Source organism: Etheostoma cragini, chromosome 16 (assembly GCF_013103735.1).
Source record: "Etheostoma cragini isolate CJK2018 chromosome 16, CSU_Ecrag_1.0, whole genome shotgun sequence".
NCBI classification, from domain to species: Eukaryota; Metazoa; Chordata; class Actinopteri; order Perciformes; family Percidae; genus Etheostoma; species Etheostoma cragini.
The window spans coordinates 2,375,664-2,399,305 of record NC_048422.1 but is presented as its reverse complement, the minus strand read 5'-3'; the positions used below and the strand labels follow the sequence as shown (position 1 = coordinate 2,399,305).

Sequence of the window (23,642 nt, the reverse complement as noted above, 5' to 3'; positions counted from 1 at the left end):
TGATGTCTACTCAAAGTCTGCCAAAACTGCCAAAATCGGTTCCGATTCCGGTATCAGGATCAGGACGTCAGGATTTGTCCTCTAGTTAAATTGACCCGTCTTTTTATACCAATGTTACACAATTGTAATTAACCAAAACAACATGATTGATTCCACATAGCGCTCTTTGGCAAGTACAAATCTCCTACTTTCATTATATTTGGGCTCTCATTCAATTCTGTAGCATTTGAAAAATAATTCAATGGGTTTTGAAATAGTATTGAGTAAACGTTGACATACTTTCCTTTTATTTTAGTCAAAATAATTCCTAATTTCTGCTTTTCTAACTCAAATATTAGGCATAATTTCCTATAAAATAGGTTTATTGACTGTAAATTCCCCAAATAACTGTAAAGGGTTAAGACACGTTTCGCGTACCTACTGTTCTTTCTGAGCTTTTGAATAATGAAGGAAAGATATAATCAACTTGGCTGGGAGACTTTATTGTTCATTTCTCCTGGCAGTTTGGAAAACCTCTATAATGATTTTTCATTGCGCAGCTTTAAACCTACTAATAGAGCTTTTTTTCAGTTAGAAATGTTCTTCAGACAGCAACTTTAGCTGGTTCCAGGTCAGGTTCAACATCACTTTCAGTCTTCTGTCAACCATTTAACATAACCAACTGCACTACAAGCCACTGCAACTGTCTGCAGACTATAGACAGCTCCAGTTACAACAGACTGTAACTTAACTGCCTGTTTAAGTTGGCAGCAGAGAGGCTTCATGGTATAAGTTTCCTTCTTTTACACTTTCACACTATAGTCAAAGAGGAGCTCTACCTCCAAAAAATGTCCAAATCAGACTTGGAAGTGTCATGTCCTGTTTGTGTGCTTTGTGTTCAGTGTGGAGGTGATTCGTCTGGGCCAGAGTAAGTTCATCAACTGGGACCTGCAGATGTATTTCTTACAGAAAGACACACCAGCTAAGGTGAGCTAATATTCCCTGACTTTATTCCAAACGCAGCACACTTCCCACCCTGTCCGAAGAGTTTGACCTTTTTCAGGAAAGAAGAAGAACCAAAGTTCTATTCCCTTTCTAAAATGTTTCAGTCCTGCAGACTTATATAGGGAAATGACAATTTAGAGACATATTCTGACCACATTTGACGAGCTGGGGCTCACCATATTCTGCAGATTTTATATTTTATTTGAATGATTTTAGATATATAGCGACACAAAAACAAGTTTAATGCATATCATTGCTGATATTACAGATGGTCTTTGACATCAGATGCTACGTTTCTTGGTGTAATAAATTACCAAAGTAGGTTTATAGTGATGCACCTTTTCACAGCTAAAGAAAAAAACATTTCAGCACTTTCTTACAAAGAAATTCACTGAAATCCACTGACGAGCTTTTTCTTGACAAATTGAGTTTGCTGTTAATTCAACCCCCCTCAAATAGCTAAAGTTCAGTATTGACTGAATGTCATTTGGTCAAACCGCGCTCAACTTTCTCCCCCCTCTCAACAATATGGAGCCAAACTGCAGCAGCTATAGTGAAAAGTAGGAGAAGTAGGTATCAAATCAGCAGTGCTTGCTTGGCCTGTGCATCGTTTTGTGTTTTTTCGTTAAATCAGTTTTTGCCCCCGTGCAGGCTCGAACCACTACCCTGAACGAGCAGCTCGGCCAGGTCGAGTACATCTTCTCCGACAAGACGGGAACTCTCACACAGAACGTCATGCAGTTCAAGAAGTGCACCATCGCTGGACGCAGCTACGGTACGGACGTGCTTTATTTCTCCCAAGAAATACTGAAAAGTACCAATGTATGACGTTTTAGTGGTTTTGTTACCCCAAAAACGGAGATACATGAGCCAGTGACAACTCCCTCCCTAACCCAGGCAGTTACAGTGACTCAGAGCTATGGAGAATCTGGCCTTTTTTGAAGGAACTCACACTTTCAGGCACCTGAAATAACCTGGGTGGAAAAATGCAACCAGTAGATGTGAAGATAAAGAGAAAAAAAGAGGAGAGACTGACACCTGCTGCCTTGTAATGCACTGACAACTCTTTTATTGATACCACCAACAGCGTACCCGAGTATGCAGTCTATTTAGATTAAATCAATGTTCCACACATGACGCCTAGTTTCTCCAGGAAGTAAAGCTTTGTACTTTTTTGTATGAACCTGTTGACAGCCTTGTTATGAGACCGATGAAAAATGTGCCTTTTAGTGATCCCTTTGGGAAACTGCTGCAGGAAGAAGTGTGATTTATATAAAAGCAGAGACAACATATTCAGCAACTACAAAAGATTGCTTTAAGTGCTTTAAAAAAGAAAAAAGTATTGACTAAAATGCAGTTCCTAACTGGGATTTTATGTAAGGCACGTATTAAAAAGCATGTACAACAAAAAAAAAACATGACTGGACAGTATCCCTCATCTGGTACTCTTTATCTGTCCGTATGTCTATGTGTATTGTAGATGTGCAGTTTAGTCATTCCAAGTTTTTGCTTTCCTTCTCCACAGGAGAACCGACTACAGCTGCGGGACTGGTGCTGGAGCGAGGAAGGGTAAAACTATGTAGACTACATATTTGCACATATAAATATGGTTGTTGAAGAAGACGAGTAGTTCCAAAATTAAGATTATTCACATGTAAAATGTGAGTCAATGTTAGATTCATCAAATGTTTAATTGGTTGGAGAAAATATGTAAAACCGTATTTAATTCTAAACATATGTAATGTGACCCTTACTCTAAAATAAGTTGGTATTCCTCAACAAAGCACGAATATTGATTAAAATATTGATTGCCACAGTGATACAGATACATGATCAGCCATGTTTCACAAATACTGGACTGCCCTTTTGTATTTCATGTGGCACATATACAACATGTACAGAGCATATTTTATATTTATTGTACACACACATCATGTGTTAACCAGGAAAGGGCTTCATATTACAGAGACTGCTTGGAATGAAACAGAACAAATATGAGATTTATTAAGATTTAACTAAGCTTGTTGATTAGATACAGTAACAGCAGTCACAAAATCAGTAGAAGGAACATTTAAAACACATGCACTAGATATAAATGATTAAATAATAATGATAAAATCACAAAGAATAATGTGGATGATCACAATATATGCAAAAATTATATGAATTATAAGTAGCTCTTCTAACGCAAATTTTTGACTGCTAAGCTAAGGAAGAAAATTACCAAAGGGATATTGATTTTTATCAGTTAGCTGCTTAATTCAGAATAACAGCTAATAACTTAGGTTGTTGTCAATACCATTTTCCTGTTTTTTCCCGTTAGCCGGTGGACTGGAGCTGGAACCAGTATGCGGACAGAAGTTTCCAGTTCGTGGATCATTCCCTGGTGGAATGCATCCGATCCGGGAAGGATAAAGACACTAATGAGTTCTTCAAACTGCTGTCTCTCTGTCACACAGTCATGGTGGAGCACAAAGACGGTACATTTTTTTAAAATCCCAGTTTGGGCAACGGGGGTGGGACTTAAGGTGTAAAAATAAAACCACAACCCCAACGTACCCTACAGAGGACTTCTCCTCGAAGCTGCATCAAACAGTATTTTTTAGATATTGTCATTGAATCTAATAACAATTAAAACACACAGGGGACGACCTCTAGCTCCCCCAGTAGAGTGTGCACCCCATGTAGGTTAGAGCACATGGTAGCGGGCCAGGGTTGAATCCGGCCATTTGCTGCATATCATGCCCCCCCCCCCCGTTCTGTCTTTAAGCTACACTATCAATTGAAAGCCATAAAACCCCCCAGTATCTTAAAACACTACACAGACAGACTAAATGCATTGCATTAGACCTAATGTTTTACCTTGTAACCTGTTCTGGCTTGTTGGTAACTTGATGAATTCTGTGCTAAGGTCTGCTCTGCTTGCGTTGTCTTTTGCATTTTAAAAAGCCTTTTTAACATCAAGGCCAGAGGACCACGGATGAAAAATAACCTGGTGGCAAATTCTTGGATTTTTGAACTCCTGTATAGTCATGCGTTTTAGTTTATGCTGCCCCTTTCTTAGATAAACTGTTATGAATTCACACAACCTCCTGATTTATGGGTTTATATGTTTCTCCCAGATGGTCTGGTGTACCAGGCGGCGTCTCCTGATGAGGGCGCCCTGGTGACGGCAGCCAGGAACTTTGGCTATGTGTTCCTGTCTCGAACGCAGGACACAATCACCATCAAAGAGATGGAGGAGGAGAGAACCTACGAGATGTTGGCGCTGCTCGACTTCAACTCCGACCGCAAGCGCATGTCAATCATCTGTACGAGCACAGGCACACGCACATACACTATTGCACATTGCAAACAAGTACTTTCTGTTAAAAATAGCAGAGACCTGCAATCTGCTTAAAACCTGCTAGGTAGCTTGACTCAATGGTAACGTATCAAAGACAAAAAGGGAGCTGCATTCAATGAACATGAGAAAAAAACTGAATTTAAAAGATTGTTCTTGAATAAAAAAAAACGAATAAAATATCAAGTTAGTGGTAAAAAATGAACCCTACAGTACTTTCTTTGTTTATTATCTTCTTCCTCTGTCCCATACTTCTCCAAAACCTATTTTAAAACACTTCAGTGAGCAACACTATTGGATTGGGTGACATGTTTCTTCGTTACATTGAACATGCACTGTAGTTTATTTTGACCCGATGCCACATGCAACTTTGTTTTGGATCTGTTTTATTGGACATGACTCAAAAATTCATAGCCGAGCGCTAAATACTTGCAAAACAATGAGTCTATCTCACCTCTGACCCTCTGTCCTACTGTCTCTTCTCTCGCTTTCAGTGAAGTTTCCTGACGGTCGTATTCGTCTCTACTGTAAAGGAGCCGACACCGTTATCTACGAGCGACTGTCCCCCAACTCCAGACACAAAGACACGACCCAGGCAGCTCTGGATGTGAGTTTGCATGGCTTAGTCCTCATTTGCAATGCTATATTTCACTGCTGTATACAATAGGTCTTTCCACAGCCATATGCATGCATGTAGCTGTTTCTCTTGGTTCTGTGGAAGGAAACATGATCTGTGTCTTGTGCTTCAGATCTTTGCCAACGCGACCCTGCGGACGCTGTGCTTGTGTTACAAAGACATCAGCGCGGAGGAGTACGAAGCCTGGTCCGAGTTACACACAGAAGCCCAGGTGGCCACGTCAGACAGAGACGCTGCCCTCGATCGCGTTTACGAGAGGATCGAAAGCAACCTGATGGTGAGTGGAAAACAACTTCACTTTGGTGTGAAAACAGGAAACCGTAGAAGCGCCCTCCTCCAATCTGGAAATGGCCAACTCACTAAAACAACAAGAATAGCATCTAATGCTGCTGATCGTTTCAACAGATTAGAAAACATAATGGAGAAAGCTCATTTGTTGTGTGTAATGTATTGCCATCCTTGGGTGGAGAAATAATCCCTCCACCTAGTCCTGGGTCTTCCCCGAGGCCTCCTCCCAGGTGGACATTACTGGAACACCTCCCTAGGGAGGCACCCAGGGTGCATCCTTGCCAGATGCCCAAACCACCTCAACTGGCTCCTTTAATGCAAAGGATCTTCGGCTCTTCTCTGAGTTCCTCACGGATGGCTGATCTTCTCACCCTATCTCTACGGGAGACGTCAGCCATCCTCCTGAGGGAATCTTCTTTTTTGGCTCCTTGTACCCTCAATCTGGTTATTTTGGTCAGCACCCAGCCTTTATGACCATAGGTGAGGGTAGGAACGAATATTGACCGGTGGGGTAACGCGAATGCAATGACGCTCCCGCAGCGCGGATTCTCCGGACAATCTCTTGCTTCATTGTCACCTTACTCGAGACCAAGACCCCGAAGTACTTGGGGTAAGGACTTCCCACCCGAATCAGTTTCCTGCTGAGAACCTTGGCCTCAGATTTAGAAGTGTTATGTATGCATTAATTGAATTCTGTTTTAAAGATTCAAAAAGTAAGTGGTGGAGCCCCTTACTCTTCACAGGGCATTTTTAATGAACATCTGTAAAAACAACAAGCCTCAGCCGTATCTAACCATCTGTATCCCTCTGTCCAGTTGATTGGGGCGACAGCCATTGAGGACAAATTGCAGGACGGAGTGCCAGAGACCATCTCCAAACTTGCCAAGGCTGACATCAAGATCTGGGTCCTGACCGGAGACAAGAAAGGTACCATCACTTCTACAGAGACGAGTCATAGTGTTAGGTGTACTGTACTAATATAATGATTATATTCAATCAATGAATGGGATCGGTCTTTTTTTATTCAGGCAACTTTCTTTAATGAACGGAAATACACACGCTAGCAGGCTAATCCAATAAGGGCGTGAAATCAACATCGTGCCCTAAGGCTTATAGCAACATTATGCTAAGAAAGAAAACAAGTCTATGGAGGTATTGGAAATGTTTGCATTGCACAAGTCAGAATCTGGGATCTGCTTCTCCAAATAGTAGAAAACCAATATTACTTTAGCCTGAAAACTGTGCAGAAATACTGGGTTTTAACAGAATACATAGGCATGCAAAAAACAACCTGTGCAGCATTCAGTGTTGATTTAGAATTCCGAAATCTGTGTTTTGAATGAAGCTTTGAACTGTTCGCTACAGCTCAATGATATGCTTTAATTAAAGAAGGATTAAAGAAATCATGATTTTATAACCGTAACATCCTCTGACAAAATCACTTAAAAGTTGCCGTAGGTAGGATTGCAAAGATCCAGGATTTAGCAAAAAATATATTCAACAACTTCTCAGTCCCTCCCTCCTTTCCTCTAAAGACCCATACGGTCTCTTAAGCTCCTCCCCCCACAAGGGAGAGCTGTGCATGAAAGAGTGGGGGGGGAAACCTTTCTGCAGCTTGTGCGTAGGGAAGGGGGAGGGGAGGACGCTGTGAAATGTATGAGCAGTGATAGACACAAAGTTAGACACCCCCCCCTGGCCTTGATTGGTGCATCTGAACAGTGAGCGCTGGATTTTTGCAAATCACTCTACAGGATGTAGGTGGTGCCGGAGAAGCCGGATTTATTTTAAAATGACCTGCTTCATGTAGTTCCACTCAAACATAGTCAGTTTCTGCAAATATGATATATAATTAATGGGTTTTATCTTTCTCCCTAGAAACGGCGGAGAATATTGGATATTCTTGTTCACTTTTGACAGACGACATGACGATCCACTACGGAGAAAACGTCAAGTGAGTTGATTAAAATGTCCGAGCTTTAAGCCTTAAGACCAACTAGTGTTTGTGTTAGAGGCATTATTTCAGTTCCTTTCATATCTGGATTGAAGAAAGAGCAAATTCTTCCTCATGTAAATGAATAGTTCAATGACTAAAAAAAGCTTTGAAACACCTCTTCCTCCCTTACTCTCTGGAATATCCCTCCTGGGATAAGTCAAGGTTTATCTCATCATCTTGCAAAAGAACTCCTTTCCTTAAATGAATAATTAATACTTCTGCATAAAATCTACACCGTGGCTACGTATGGAGGTAGTTGGAGACACAGACCCAACACCCTACGCAAGGTGGAACAACACCCCGCGGTGACGCACGTCGTGTCTTGGCAGCGGTGCATTTCCCCTGACCCATTTCCTGGTTCTCCTTTTCCATAAAAACAATGAGGGTGTTAACTTTTCCTGCTACAGATTCCCCACCATGGTCAGAAAACACAGGGGAGACACTTTGTTTCTCTCACTATGACTCTAGAGTCGCTGCTCGGGAGCTAATCACTATCACTCTCTCACTTCTCCCTCGCTTTACCACACACACGCCAGCCCGACGCACAAGTTGAAACTTCAGGCCAATTGCATAGGCTATTGCGACAGCTCAGTTTGGAGCCTCCAAAGAAGCATGAATCAAGCGTTATCCTATGACTTTAACCTTTTAACCTGTTAACCTATTAAATATCTATTAAAGCAAACCGCTGGTTTTCATTCCTTCTTGTTTACATATAAAAACTGGTATGTTATAAAATAAAAAATATGGGAAAGAATTTCACTCTTTTCTTTAAAGAACATTTTGAGTAGTGTTAAGTCACTTAAATTATTAAAATTGGAAGGATTAATTGTTTTAATTCGTGTATTGGTGTTTGATGCTAATGTTTCCACTCAGTGTGTTCTGACTAACAGTGTGTGTGTTATCTCAGTGAGTGTTTTTCTGAGGGACAGTGTGTGTGTGTGTGTGTCTCAGTGGAGTGTTTGGCTGCACTGAGTGTGTTTTAAGACGTGTGTTAACCCTCATGTTGTTCTTGGGTCAAATTGACCCGATTTTAGATTTTTTTAAATGATGCCACCAGAGTCATCAAAAGCTCCTCAGCAGAGCCCCCTGCAACCCATGTTCATATTCACCACTGGTCAAATTAAACTGCTTCTCTCTTTATTTTTCATGCCAGTCCCTACCTGTTATTTCAATCAAAAGCCACTTCATTTAAGAGTGAAATGAACATGCATATTAGGATGATGTGTTAAGAGTCTTTGCAATTTGACTCAATTGCAATGGTCAATTATAATGCAACGATGCGATGGCTCACGGAGATTGTTGCCAAATCTGATTGGTATAACTGAAAAAGTTTCAAAGAGCTTCATATGTCTCACCTGAACATTAATGATGTAAGTCTGTCCCACTGAGTTGTGTAACGGTTTGTTTGTTGTTCCCGTGTCTCCAGCGAGAAGCTGAAGGTCCGTCAGGCCGAGAGGAGACTTGACCCTGTAACTTTCCGTCGGGGCAAAAAGAAAACTGCCGAGGCTTTCTTCCCTGAGTCGGGCAAAAACGCTCTTGTCATCACGGGAGGATGGCTGGTGAGTTCCGTTTCAAATCATGACAAATTATTCATTTCTTGTATTCTTTTAAAATGTAGTGGAGCTACAGGAAACCTTGTTCAACATGGTGGATTTTCCTGATTTATTTGTATTTTCTCAGAATGAGATTCTGTACGAAAAGAAGAAGAAACGCCGTCGTCTACGTCTGCGTCGTCTGGGAAAGCGAGTTCCTCCTAGCAACCCTCAGGACTGCCAACCGATGGACGACTGGGAGAAGGAGATGAGACAGGTCCAGCTGAATGAATGAAACATTAATAATGAGTATAAAAGAGAGAGATAATTGCATGGACTGTGCAACAATGGTTTACATGATAACAAGCACGGTGGAATGTCTCTACAGATTGACTTTGTGGACATGGCCTGTGAGTGCGAGGCGGTCATCTGCTGTCGCGTCACACCGAAGCAGAAGGGTAACGTGGTGAGTTTGGTGAAGAAGTACAAGAAAGCCGTGACGCTGTCAATCGGCGACGGAGCCAATGACGTCAACATGATCAAGAGTAAGGAGATGAATGAAAGGACAAACTGTCTTCTTCTGCTTGTGTCACATTCCCGTGACTCTAATCCCTCTCCCGTCCTCTGTCCCTCCAGCTGCAGACATCGGTGTTGGTATCAGTGGTCAGGAGGGGATGCAGGCCGTCATGTCCAGCGACTACGCCTTCGCTCAGTTCCGTTACCTGGAGCGCCTCCTGCTGGTGCACGGACGCTGGTCTTACATCCGAATGTGCAAGTTCCTCCGTTACTTTTTCTTCAAGAACTTCGCCTTCACACTGGTCCACTTCTGGTACTCGTTCTTCAATGGATACTCCTCCCAGGTCAGCAACACAGCAGCTTTTGTCTTGGTCAGGTGTATTTGAGGGTGTATTAGGTGCCATCGCCCACGGGGTAGTTAATGCGTCCTCTGGACTGTGGACTACAATTACAAATACACTTATTTTTACGGTCTTTGAAAAGCACTCATTTCTGAGAAAAGAACGTCACAATCCATAAGGTGAAAGACATCTTAATAGTAGATATAGCTCCTGTAGCGGGTTTTGGGCCCATATATGTTCAAATCAATCGTATTTATGGTGTCAAATCATAACAGAAGTTATCTAAGGACACTTTTTTGACCACACTCAGTTTGGATGACTCGTGCAGTCCCAGTCCATCTGAAAAATAGTTTGAGCTAATAATCTTAATTCAAGATCCAATCAACTTCATGAGCTTTCAACTGCATCTCATCTCCATTAGCGGAGTTGTTTGCTCACTTGTCATTGAGTTGGATTACTTCCAAACTCAAATTCTATAAATAAAAACAGGACCATGACTTGGTCAATCTTTTAAATAAATATTACACATTGTTTAAAATATGAATTTAAATAAAGGACCACTACAAATATCAAAAATGTGCCAAGGTAAACCCAATGCGGAATAAATGGGTGATTCCTCCATGTCATATTTACATTGCAATTATTATTACAAAACACTAAGTTTTGTTCACCATGGTTTAATCAGACTGCATATGTCTTTTGAGATGGTCAGTGTGTCAGATTAGGTAATCATAGTGTTCATTCTTGTGTGACCTGGGTGCGAGACATGACACACTACACGTTGGACCCCAAACAACCAATCGGAGCTCGCCGTGCGTCACTACTATGCGGGTGTGATTTGGAAGGTGCCAGGGACGCAAAAGATACTATGAATAGTTGTTTCCCTGTCTGCAGGTCGCCTATGAAGACTGGTTCATCACTCTCTACAATCTCTGTTACAGCAGCTTACCCGTTCTCCTAGTTGGACTACTTGACCAGGTAAAAACAGGGTTGTAGAATCAAAGAATAGTGCAGAAAAGGTACTGGCAGGTATACACTGTAACAAATTGAACGTAAAATTTACAGTAACTTACTGGCAGCAATTGGCCAGTAAGTTACTGTGAATTCTTTTTACAGTAAAGGTACCGTACTTCCATTTCCATTAAACTGAATTAAAGGAGTAAAAATACAGTTTATTATTTAAAGTACTATAGTGGCTAAATTGTGATTTTTGAATTTTTTTTACAGTAATGCTATGACTACTGTGTTTTCAACTGTAATACTTAGACTACTGTGATTTTGAGGTTGTAATGTACAGCATTCCACTGTAAATCATATACAGTAGTGTTACTGTGAAATCTAAAGTAAATCACTGTAAATTTCCTTATTTACAGAGTAGGATTGATTTTGCAAATGGGCAATTTTGGCATAAATCTGTCTTAAAATGTAAAAATTCAATTTTCCGTGAATTGTTGTAACAGTACAAGGTTACAGTTTTACAGGCTGATGTGAAAGTTAATGTATTAGATATGTGTGTAACAAAAACTCATCCTTATTTGTTTGTTCTGCTTCGCAGGATGTTAACGACAAACTGAGCCTGAAATTCCCCAAACTCTACCTACCCGGCCAGCAGGGGTTATTGTTTAACTACAGGAATTTCTTCATCAGCTTGTTCCACGGCATCTTTGTCTCGCTTGTCATCTTCTTCATCCCGTACGGAGCCTTCCTTCAGACCATGGGGCAGGACGGAGAAGCCCCCTCCGACTACCAGTCCTTTGCCATCGTCACCGCCTCGTCGCTCATTTTCACGGTCAACCTGCAGGTCAGTCAGCCCTGTTAAAACTTAGACGATTACAAGCTGGGAACAATAACATTCTGATTTTAATCTGCTTGAATTAAAGCTTGAGTAAGATTTTTTTTTCATGTTCTTGAAAGGACTATCTTGACCGTAATAACTAAATGCAGAATAAATATCAATGTGTGTTCTGAGTGATTAGTTAACCCTTGTGTTGTCTTCATTTTATCCATGAACTTGTCCTTCCTGGTCATAATTGAAAATGAATTTTTTTTGGTGCTTTTCTTACACAATTTCTGACTTGTCACCGTTTTTTGTTTTTTTTAAACCTGAGCTGGTTTAATAACAGGTCTTACATTTATTCTAGGAATTCATGGTCAACAAACCATTTATATCAAAATTGACATACAGTACATTTTTAGTTAAAAAGGCAGAAATTATGAATTACTTTGACTAATGGTTAAGATCAGAGGATGTTGAATGGATCACAGATGGGTAGATGTCAAAGTTTAGTCCGGAGAGTGTTTTGAAAACCTAAAATAAGAAATGCTATGAGATTAAATAAAACACAGAAACATTCATTAAAATTACCCAAAGAATATTGTATGGAATAATCCATGTTATTTGTGGGCAATTTGATTGAAAGAAATCCATATTTCTGAACATTGTTGTCCGCAGGTCAATTTGACCTCAGGACAACAATGTTCTTTTTAATTCCCCAAAATAACATGATTGATTCCACATAACCAGCACCACTATGCTACCGCCTGTCTTTTTGCACATTACATAGACTGTCGACAGTATGCATAATTCCACATTTTTAACACAATTTTCTCTTATTTTCCTCATTGTATATATCTTCTTATTTTTCCTTTTTTATGTTGTTTACTTGAATGTTATTTTTGTCTGTGGACCAAATTTTTTATAAATGTCTTGTCACCGTGGGATAGAGGGAAACGCAATTTCGATTTCTTTGTATGTTTTGACATTAGAAGAAATAGAAAATAAAGCAGACTTTGACTTTGACAATGCTCTTTGGCAAGTACAAATCTCTACTTTTAAAAACTAAAGTGGTTTTGAATTAGTATTGAGTAAAAGTTGACATAATCCAGTCTTGATTAGCCATCAACATCCATTTCTTTTAATTTTAGTCTAAATAATTCCTAATTTCTGCTTTTCTAACTCAAACATTAGGTATAATTTCTTAGTGTTACGTAGTGTTGAAAACCTTAAGAAGTGACAAACATTGGGGGGGAAAAGTGCCAAAAGTGTTGAAAAATAGGACAAAATCATAAGAAAAAGTTAGAAAAATTGATAAAAAGCGTCAACAAAAGTGTTGATTTTCAATTTTGACAGGAAGACAACACAAGGGTTAAAGTTACTCAGGAGAAATTTAAGGGTGAAATTGGATGAAAGTGGTTTTGAAAATGTGCATGTGTTGCATTTATTATGTGAACAGCTGGTTGATCTCTGATCTTGTTTTTGCAGATCTCTCTGGAGACCTCCTACTGGACATTTGTTAACTGCTTTGCGGTTTTGGGCAGCATAGCCATCTACTTTGGCGTCATGTTTGATATCCACAGTGCCGGAATCCACGTCATCTTCCCCTCAGTGTTCACCTTTACTGGTCAGTCACACATTCAGCGCAGTGTGATACAGTATAATCTACTCCAAAACCCTCAGATGAGTTCCTTAAGAAGCTCCAGGGAGTAACTAATGCCAGTGTTGTTTTCTTCAGAAATCGCTGTTCAGGGGAGTGATTCAGCGAAAAGTAAATCGTACCTTATCTCGTCTACTTACGCACATCCTAAAAAGCAAACAACAGATACAGTGTAGCTAACCCGCTAAATTCAAATGGTAGTGATTGCTTACAAGTAGCCTGTAGCTAGACCTTTTGGAATTGAACAGGATGGAGAAACAAGAGAACTGGTAAAGCAAGTGGGTAGTGAGGGGACTTCATGGTGCGTTCATGTGCACCTTGTTAAACTAATGCATTCAGTTGCAACTCGTAAACTCTCTTAATGTGGCTTTGCCGTCGCTGTTCAAAAAGAATTGGATTTGGAGAATCGAGACACCACTAGTACTACTGGGCTGTAGCAAAAGAGGAGTCTTTTTTTGAACTTTTCAAAAATAAACTGCTTTGTGAGGAATGGACGTTAGCATATTTTTACCTAACCGCAACCACCCTCTTCACACTTCTCATAACGTGTATATTTTTTGTTTGTAGGTGCAGCGTCACATGCACTGCGTCAGCCCTACCTGTGGTTAACCATCATCCTGACTGTGGGCATCAGCCTGCTCCCTGTCATCTGCATCCAGTTCCTCCATAAGAGCATCTGGCCCTCAGTAGGGGATAAGGTGAGACCTCTGGGAGTCAAGCTAACAACCTGCTGCTGGGAACAATGTGCATGTGGTTTCTCCAGATTGGACATACCATATGTTTGTATACTTTACACAAGGAATTGGAACAATAATAACCATGTCTAATTTAAAAAAATAGGCGCAAATTGTCATAGTGGGTTTATTCAGGAGCAACAGCAGTCTGTGATGAATTCCCATTAAAGTTGCTAGTTTTTTTTCCTGACCGATCATAAACTCTAACTGACAGCCGGCAACCGTAGACCGTATCTGTAGACTTGTACCGGTCGCTAAGCTAAGAGGTTCCGTATTTTGTCTTAGTAACACGCGGCCACTGTCCTGGAACGTCTTGCCTCCACTCATCCACCTCCTGTCAGCTGTGTGTCCGCCTGGCATATTCTGTTTGTAATGGGGCTGATTTAACCACAAGTCCCCATAGATATAGTTTCATGTGTCACATACAGTGCCTTGCGAAAGTATTCGACCCCCTTGAACTTTTCAAACTTTTGACAAATTTTAGGCTTCAGACATCACCAAGAATCACCAACAAGTGGGACACAATTGTGAAGTGGAACGAAATCTATTGGATATTTTAAACTTTTTTTAGCAAATAAAAAACAAAAAAAAAGTGAAAAGTGGTGCGTGCAAAATTACTCGGCCCCCTTGCGTTAATACTTTGTTGAGCCACCTTTTGCTCGCTTTGAGTATGTCTCAATCAGTTTTGCACATCGAGAGACTGAAATTCTTGCCCATTCTTCCTTGCAAAAGAGCTCGAGCTCAGTGAGGTTGGAGGGAGAGCGTTTGTGGACAGCAGTTTTCAGTTCTTTCCACAGATTCTCGATTGGAGGTCTGAACTTTGACTTGGCCATTCTAACACCTGGATACGTTTATTTGTGAACCATTTCTTTGTAGATTTTACTGTATGTTTGGGATCATTGTCTTGTTGGAAGATAAATCTTCGTCCCAGTTTCAGGTCTTTTGCAGACTCCAACAGGTTTTCATCCAGAATGGTCCTGTATTTGGCTGCATCCATCTTCCCCTCAATTTTAACCATCTTCCCTGTCCCTGCTGAAGAAAAGCAGGCCCAAACCATGATGCTGCCACCACCATGTTTGACAGTGGGGATGGTGGGTTGAGGGTGATGAGCTGTGTTACTTTTACGCCAAACATATCGTTTTGCATTGTGGCCAAAAAGTTCAATTTTGGTTTCATCTGACCAGAGCACCTTCTTCCACATGTTTGGTGTGTCTCCCAGGTGGCTTGTGGCAAACCTTAGATGAGACTTTTTATGGATATCTTTGAGAAATGGCTTTCTTCTTGCCACTCTTCCATGAAGGCCAGATTTGTGCAGTGTACGACTGATTGTTGTCCTATGGACAGACTCCCCCACCTCAGCTGTAGTTCTTTGCAGTTTCAAATTGATCGCTTGCACAGTGCTCCTTGGGACGTTTAAAGCTTGGGAAATCTTTTTGTATCCAAATCCGGCTTTAAACTTCTCCACAACAGTATTACGGACCTGCCCGGTGTGTTCCTTGGTCTTCATGATGCTCTCTGCGCTTTCAACAGAACCCTGAGACTATCACAGAGCAGGTGCATTTATACAGAGACTTGATCACACACAGGTGGATACTATTTATCACCATCAGTCATTTAGGACAACATTGGATCATTCAGAGATCCTCGCTGAACTCCTGGAGTGAGTTTGCTGCACTGAAAGTAAAGGGGCTGAATAATTTTGCACGCACCACTTTTCAGTTCTTTATTTGCTAAAAAAAGTTTAAAATATCCAATAGATTTCGTTCCACTTAACAATTGTGTCCCACTTGTTGGTGATTCTTCACAAAAATAAAAAATTGATATCTTTATGTTTGAAGCCTGAAATGTGTCAAAAGGTTGAAAAGTTCAAGGGGGCCGAATACTTTCGCAAGGCACTGTAGCTCTGTTGTAAGGGACAGGGAAAGGGACAGGGACAGGGACAGGGAAAGGGACAAAAACGTTAAAACATTGATTAAAAGTGTTACTTTTCAATGTTGATAGGTAGACAACACCGGTATTAAGTCACAGTTAAGAAAAATTGTTTAGCCTATTTTTCTTTTATAATGCAAAACATTATAAAGACTTTTTTGTTTAGTTTTTAACTGATGGTAATAATCAGTCATACATTTTATTGTCTGTTAGTTAACATCTGTAATCCACATCTCAGAGGTAGTATACATCCAGCACAAGATTTTGTGCAATATAACAGCATATAAAGTTTTGTGTAAGACAATTTTTATCTACTTGAAAAAAAAGTAATGAAATGTAATTAGCTGAAATACAAGTAACACTGTACGTCCCCTTCTCTAATGTTACTCGCTTATTTCCCACCATGCCCCAGATCCAGAGAAACAGGAAGAAGTACGAGATGGAGCTGTTACAGGAGGAGAAGAAAAAGGCACCAGCCTTCCAGCGTGGTGGGCGTTCCCGCCGCTCCGCCTATGCCTTCTCCCACTCCCGTGGCTACGCCGACCTCATCTCGTCCGGGCGGAGCATTCGGCGGCGACCGGCGGCCCGCGCCGTATTCCAGGAAAGCATTAGCGAGGTTCCCCAGCCAGCAGCCGAAAACATCTGACCGGGAGATGGAGCAAAACCAGCCAGAGGCGGGAAGAGTTCAAGGAGTGCTTGGTTTATCTTTCATTTTTATCTGTGGAGGCGCTGCTGGAATGGTCATCATTGAAAACTGCACAGAAACGACGGCGTCCAAAGAGACCCCTTTCGTTGTGATATTCAAGTCCGTAGGAAGTAAAAGTATAGCGCTCCCAAAGTCACTCCTCTTATAGAAATAAAATGAGCGGCTTTTGCAGAAAGTTAAACGAAGCACTACTGAATGTGTCTTTGCTGCAGTCTGGGACTCACTGCGTTTTATCCTCTGTGAACAAACTCTTGTTAAATGCAAAAGGAAAAAAAAAAGCTCACCGACGAGACAGCCTTGGCTACCGGGGTTTGAGGTCATGCAAGCGTGTGACTGACAATGTTGTTTAACTCAGGATTTTATAAAACTTTTTTATCTCAGTTTTCCAAGTATACCGCTACTGTGGCTGGATATGGAGCTGTAACATTATTTAATAAGATGCGTTTTTTTGACATTCAAAGTTTTAGCCTTATGTCTGTGAGGCACTCGATACGCTAGTTTTTTTTTTACTCAAGTTAAAAAAAAAAATGCATATTCCAGTTAAACTGTCCATTTTCTCCATGAAATCAGATCCCAGCATCTGTAAGGATGCAAATCCAAAAATATTCCTTCACCTTAAAACATTGGGCTAAAGCTAGACATGTCAAAGTATCCTCTTTTAATGTTTTATTACAAATAATGATGGGATGTTACCATGCCAGACTGTGCAAGGTGGTCAGATGTTATAAAGTGTATGTTAATTTAAAATAAGTTGTAAAGAGTGATATTCTCTCCTCTGCTGTATCAAATGTCCCAAGTGTACTTACAGATGGATGTTGGTCTCACCATGTAGTGGGGGATTTCAGCCTTAAACCTTTTTTAAATACCTATTTCAAACCCAAATTCTAACTAATTATTAATTGTTCTGTACCTAATCTTCGTTCCTTTTATTCAACTAAGATGCTGTGAACACACTGTAGGGACTACCAACTTTCAACAGCAATGTTGTCAGAATGTGATTTCAAGTGCATTTGACGTCCTTTTTCCGTATAATTTAGGATAGATGCTAATCAGGGCTAGGCCAAAACTGACACATTCCTGTTCTGACTTTTACTACATCACTTTCAGGCTAGTGTTATAGTGTATGCAGATGATGTCTTTTTAATACTGAATGAATGGATGCGGTAGATTGACTGCTGTTTATTGTACCAGCAACTTTGTTCTCCCTCATCTGATGGTGTTTTATCATGCGGTTGTTAATAAAAGCCTAGGGCACATTTAGCAATCTGAAACGAGTCTTTATTTTATTGTGGTTATTCAAGTTTTTATGTATTAATGTGGTTGTTTTAATTTAACATAAGGTCGTGTTAAAGTACCTGTTGGGAAACAATCCGATTACTACTATTGATGTGGTTTGTATCCTATCATCTCGTAGAACATAGTGACACAAAGCAGGGTTCACTTAACAATGTTTGAAAAGTTTAATGAGACACACAAGTGGATATATACAGTTTCTAACAATCACTCCATTCGCTTAAATGATGTAGGAATAGAAAAGTAGGGTAGGTATAAGGTAGGTAGGGAGGATTGGTTCAAGGTAGCTTCAAGCAGGTATATCTTCAGGAAGGAATACAGTAACAATTTATGATACATACTGTGTATGATACCAATTGAAGCAGATGAGAGAGGCTTAATAGAATGGTATGTAACATATTCACAACACTACCTGCATTTCTGTCCCTTTGATCAAATAATATTTTTGATGTACATAGTGATGTTTTTCCCACAATACTTTACTAATAAATAATAAATACGTGTTTAATGTTATATGAACACAGATGTCCCAACCCAAATGTCTGTGTAAATACATTTGGATATATACAATATCTGTCTATCTATACTGACTAGTGCAATAATGAGTAGGCCTAAAGCAAAGAATCAATACAATGGAGGTTAGCACAATTTCCACACACCTCACTAAATAGATTTTAAAAGAAAATGACTGACTTGCTTGTACAGTGTTACATGTATAAATTGTGCAGCAGCACCTTATCTTTTAAATTTGGAGTCCCACAGCTAGTTCCTGCTGCTGTGTGATGGCTGCAGGTACTCTACTGAAAGGAAAGGAGACTTAGTGCTACAAGGAGTTGTGGGCACCTTGTTCAACGAACAGAATATCAATTCAATTAAATCATCAGTCAGTGATCAGCGTCCACTGCATCATATGTGACTGAAACCTTATGGCGGATCAGAGGCTAAAATTTTATATGGATTATTGACTTCTTGACTGATAAGACTGTGCTGTCAGCAAGGGAGATCCAATGTGTCTATTTCATCTGCAAAACCTACTACAGGTACACCAGAAGGGTGCGTCATGTCCCCTATTTTTGACTTGGCGTTGACTGCTTTGTGGGTCGGCTGCTATAGGGTATCCGCCTTAGCACACGGGCAAGATTGGGTTGTTAGGACAAGATTTACAAGTTGAATATCAGTGCCAAATATGCAGGAACTGGGGTTGGGTGAGTGTCTGCAAGAAAGGACCAGCTTCTAAACTTGTGAGCATGAGAATCCATGTAGAAGCCCCCAAAACTGGCAGAAGGAGCTGCGTTGGTGTGCAGATGGATGTCGTGCGGTGAGCAAGTTTGCTCACCATGACGAGGTTATAACATGCAAGATGATGAAAAGGCAGAGCCAAGAATGAGTTGGGCGTACCTTGAAATGACTTGGGAGGTGGAATTAATGGGCGGGGTGATCATGAAGCCTTCGAGGTCTTCCTTAGTGAGCAGACAATCAACGGACTCTGGCTATTGTATGGATAAGAGATTCCAAGGTAGAAATGGTCTAACACTTGATCAGATTTGCAAAGGGGGGATGTAAGACCGTGCCAAGTAGACAGGAAGGGAGCGCCACAGGGTTTCAACCTGCAAGGTTGAAGTAATTAGGCAACGGAGCAGAGGTGGCGTCCCGGCTGCTGATAGAGCAAACTGCTGCGATAGCTAAAAGTGCATGACGTTGGGGTCGCTGGCATCCCTGTGCCAGAAGCCCTTGTTAGGGCAAGCTGCTACGGTTCATCGAAGTAAGCACAGGGGGGCACTGGCATCCTGGTGCCGGGAGCCTTGGCTAGAGCGAGCTGCTGCTGTTTCTGGAAGTAAGTGTACTGACATCCCGGCAAAGCTACTTGACTCTGGTGTTTGTGTGCTTTCGGTCTGGTGCAGAATGTGAGAGCAAATCAGAGGAGAGGGTTAGGTGGGGGTAACAAGGTTAAGTCCTGCTTTCTCACACTAACTCCAGTAGGCATTTCTAGCATATATATATATATATATATATATTTACACATACATATTTAATCTACTTCTCTGGCCAAGTATCCGGTACATGGGTATAAGAATACCCAAAGAGGCCAGTTTGAGGTGTGGCCCTGCTCCTGAAATTATGCTAGATAGGACAGGATGACTTTCAGCTTGCTGAAAAAACCCTAGGAAGCCATGGAGTGCACCCGGGCAGCCCGTGGAACTGCTTTAACCACTTACCGGACAAAAACAACAAAAAGGGCAAATGGGGTCAACTGGTGCCCTTCCTTGTGAATACCTATAAGTAAAACATGGTTCCAAATGATTTACCAGCCCTTAACTCTGTCTAGCAGTTCAGATAAAACATGTTAGTATTACCAGGCCAAAGACACAAAAACACACTTACTGGGATATAGCTACTCCAGCAACATGTAGTCTGCCTGGTAACCCCTACAGATACCAGAGCAAGTCGAAATCTGTGTAAAACACTTGTACAAAGAACATTTTACATTTAGCAGTTTCCAAGGACTAACGATCCCGGACGAGCCCCCATTTCTTGCCGCCTGGCTCAAGGCCAGCAAGAACAAACATATGTCATCAAAAATGTTTATTTAACACAAAACTTACTTGATATATTAACAAAAACTAACTGGACATAGACTAAATGGTGGGGTGGCACTTTTTGTTGAAAAAGGTCTCATTTTCAAGGTTGTCAAAAACATGGCAGTAGTCATTGATGATTTAATGACGTGTATCTCAATTTAATTATGTATTGTATAAATGAAGAATGTCACAGTAAACTGTGTGTACAGAAAACCAGGATCCAACATTTAAATGTTTCGAGAACAAATGGAAAAAAAGGTTAATTAGGTAAACCATATCGGTGGAGATTTCAACATTAACCTATTCAATCTCAACAAACATTAATTGACGGAAGAGTTTATAGAAACATTGTATAGTTTCAGTCTTTTTCCAAAACCAAACAAAAGATGGCCGACTTTTGGGCAGACCCTTAATCCTTTTGGATTAGAATCTGGATTTCCAGGCTACTTAAATCCTAGAAACGCCCCTGGTGGTCCCACAAGGAATCAAATTGGTAAAGTTCACATAGACTTCAAGAAATAGGCAATAATCCAAAATCTATTAGTTTCTATCAGGTGAGTACAACAATCAAAGCAATACCAAAGCCATTTTGACATGTCACAGTAGGAGAGCAAAGGTGTAACTAAATAGTAAAATATGTGTTGTCTGATGGTTTACTGGACCAATTTAACAGCATCTCTGTTATTTTTATGACCCATGTGCTCCCTGCTTTGACAAGTCAAAATGTCTGCTGTCACAGAGGGAAAATTAGATCAAGGGGGACACCTGGTGGTGAAAATCGACACTAGAAAAAACAAATCCAACCAATCTAAACGGTAAACGGGCCAAAAGTGGAGACAGATATTTGGAAATAGGCCTTTCTTTTACTTCTTCCCTGACTGGCTCATTTACAGTCTTTCAGAGGTTAGAGGACAGAAAGAGGAGACATAAAGTAGGGTGTTGTCCTTTTAAATCGCTCACAGCAGAGTGGAAACAATACCACCACAGAAAGGTTTCAGTCAGTACTGACCCAACGGGGTAACTGCATTTTTCTGGTTTATCATCTGCTCAGAGTCAATGTGGTTGACCTGTGTCATACCAATATTCAAGAACCCCCTTTCTCTGTCCCTGATGTGGTAATAAAACCTAGGAGGATTTGAAGAGTTCAAAGCTAATAATAAATAAATTCACTAATAGCACCAATATTGTCTGTGTTCTTCTACATTAGCAGGTCAAAGTGTACTAAAGTAGAGAGGAATTGTTAGGGTTGTGGGTTTCTGTTGTTACATTTCCTGTTTGTTTTTTTAACTCATACCTGGTTTATTTATTATATATATATCATTTATAAAAATGATATCCTGTTTGTTGGTGTGCCGGCCCATTTTTTATTCCAGATGTACTTTAAAAAGGTTTTGAATGAGTGGAATATGAGACTCAACGTAGTTCAAGTGTTTTTTGTGTTAACACAATTTACGTCAACAGTACTTGCAAATAACTTTAGTCTTGAGAAAATCATGTGGTAGGGCTTAAAAACTCAAGTTGCCATTAAAAAAAACAGTTTTCTTTGTCCATTTCTGCTCCAAGAGCTTTGTTTCTGCTAGCATCGCTTCCTGGTCCTGATTTTTGGAACTTAAAAACCTCTATTTACACATGCAAAAAGGAGAAGTAAAACTTATATAATCCTACCCCTTTATACCATTTCTACCCTGTAAATTAAATTAATTACTCCAAAATAAAAAGTCTACAAGGATAATTGTCACTTGCCGTGTTGTATTATGTGTATTGTCTGCAGGTGTGTGTGTGGTTCTCTGCAGGTGTGTGCTGCTGATGACAGGCCAGCAGCTGAGGCTGATCAGCTGATCAGTGCTTGGCAGCATGGCTTCTGTGGAATCCAGCATAGACTGGGTAAAAAAAGAGTAGTTATAGGTGAATACCTGGGGAGGGTGTCAAGATTTCTTCTTAAATTCTTGCTTTTTACCACTTGTGGCTAGTCTGCATAGTTTAATTTATCAGGTTTTACAGCTTGTTTTCCCCCCATAAATTCTCATTTTGAGTTGCAGGACAGAAGTTACCATCCATGGGTGAGTAAAAATAAAAAACATTATTCATTTATGAATAGAAACAAACTGTTTTGTTGCATGTGCTCATTCAGTCTGTTTGAACAGATAACCCTACAGAGAAGATAACCTTTGCAGATGTTGGAATGTCTATACAAAAAGGTGAATAACATAACATGAATATATATAGCATGCGTTGATGCCTTGTAAGCCTGGTGTGATTATAGCAGCAATATTTCATTTTGTTTTATTTATCTTTTTTTTTTCTTTAAAAAGGTGTAAGGCGCTAAAGGCTACAGCATTTAAACCGCCTACATAGGAAGGGGAAGAAAGGGGTATTCTGGCGAGTTGAAAAGAGTCAAATATGTATGTTGTGTTTAAAAAATAAAATAATGAATAGAATAAATAAAAAAGCTCAGCATGCATATGTGTACAGCTACCACCATCCAAGCGCTGGTGCCCACCAAGGCGTGTCGCGGACTTCCAAACAGCGACCCTCCCAACTAACCCCGGTTCCGTGTGTACACACATGTGGTGTGTCCGTGCTTGTATTCAAGGTGAAATCAGGAAGTCATTTGCACAATCTAGTGAAAGTGTCACAACGTATAATTCAGGGTGATCAAGACCTAGGGGATGGGATCTATTTTTAGAAACTCTTGCAAACTTAAGTTCTCCGCTATCTGTAATCCCAAACACAGCCGTATGTCGCTCTATTGCTGCATTTAAAACCGATCCAGTCTGGAAGTATTACCCTTTGTGCATTCGCTGATTCACCTTTTACCTCACACTACTCAACCATTAAGTATTCCTACACCATTAGAAATTGCACAGCGAGTGACTCAAATATCGCTCTCAATCCTAACTCATGTTAGTCACCCTTTAGCATGACACAATGGGCTAGTTTTTTATTTTTATCAGTGCACAGACTCATGGTTGTAATCTTCTATTTGTTCCATAAATAAACTTCCTATTTGATGCATATTTAATTTAATTTTACCTGATTTTTTGTTTTATTTATTTTTTAATCCAATTTTTCTTTACACATATCTCAGTAAGGAATACCTTTTTTTTGTGAATCCCTATTAGATAGCATTGAATGTAAACTGACAATGTATTTTCTATTTTTTAAACCTATTTTTTCTGCTGAGTTCATTCTGTGTAAATCCTATAAAAAAAAAAAAAAAAGTTAAAATAAGCAGACCTGTAGACTTTGTATGCACATTCTTAGTAAAAGGTACCATTACACAAGAATCTCTTTACCTGTAGAAGGTGCAGGCACATTGTACAAAGTTAGACT

General features: G+C 40.3%; 1 protein-coding gene across 1 annotated transcript in view; it reads left to right on the top strand.

The window, feature by feature from the left end:
• The window catches only part of atp8b1 (ATPase phospholipid transporting 8B1), a 50,419-nt gene extending 32,711 nt beyond the window's left edge, over positions 1-17,708 (top strand). Inside the window, exons 13-30 of the mRNA XM_034895854.1 lie at positions 882-966; positions 1,636-1,759; positions 2,510-2,553; positions 3,308-3,464; positions 4,107-4,295; positions 4,822-4,934; positions 5,077-5,241; positions 6,068-6,179; positions 7,128-7,203; positions 8,672-8,804; positions 8,926-9,054; positions 9,166-9,322; positions 9,414-9,637; positions 10,529-10,612; positions 11,190-11,435; positions 12,897-13,035; positions 13,636-13,766; positions 16,144-17,708. Coding sequence (XP_034751745.1) covers positions 882-966; positions 1,636-1,759; positions 2,510-2,553; positions 3,308-3,464; positions 4,107-4,295; positions 4,822-4,934; positions 5,077-5,241; positions 6,068-6,179; positions 7,128-7,203; positions 8,672-8,804; positions 8,926-9,054; positions 9,166-9,322; positions 9,414-9,637; positions 10,529-10,612; positions 11,190-11,435; positions 12,897-13,035; positions 13,636-13,766; positions 16,144-16,377 — 2,542 coding nt within the window. The 3' untranslated portion in view covers positions 16,378-17,708. The remainder of the gene's footprint in view (positions 1-881; positions 967-1,635; positions 1,760-2,509; positions 2,554-3,307; positions 3,465-4,106; positions 4,296-4,821; positions 4,935-5,076; positions 5,242-6,067; positions 6,180-7,127; positions 7,204-8,671; positions 8,805-8,925; positions 9,055-9,165; positions 9,323-9,413; positions 9,638-10,528; positions 10,613-11,189; positions 11,436-12,896; positions 13,036-13,635; positions 13,767-16,143) is intronic.
• Positions 17,709-23,642: the final 5,934 nt, after the last annotated feature.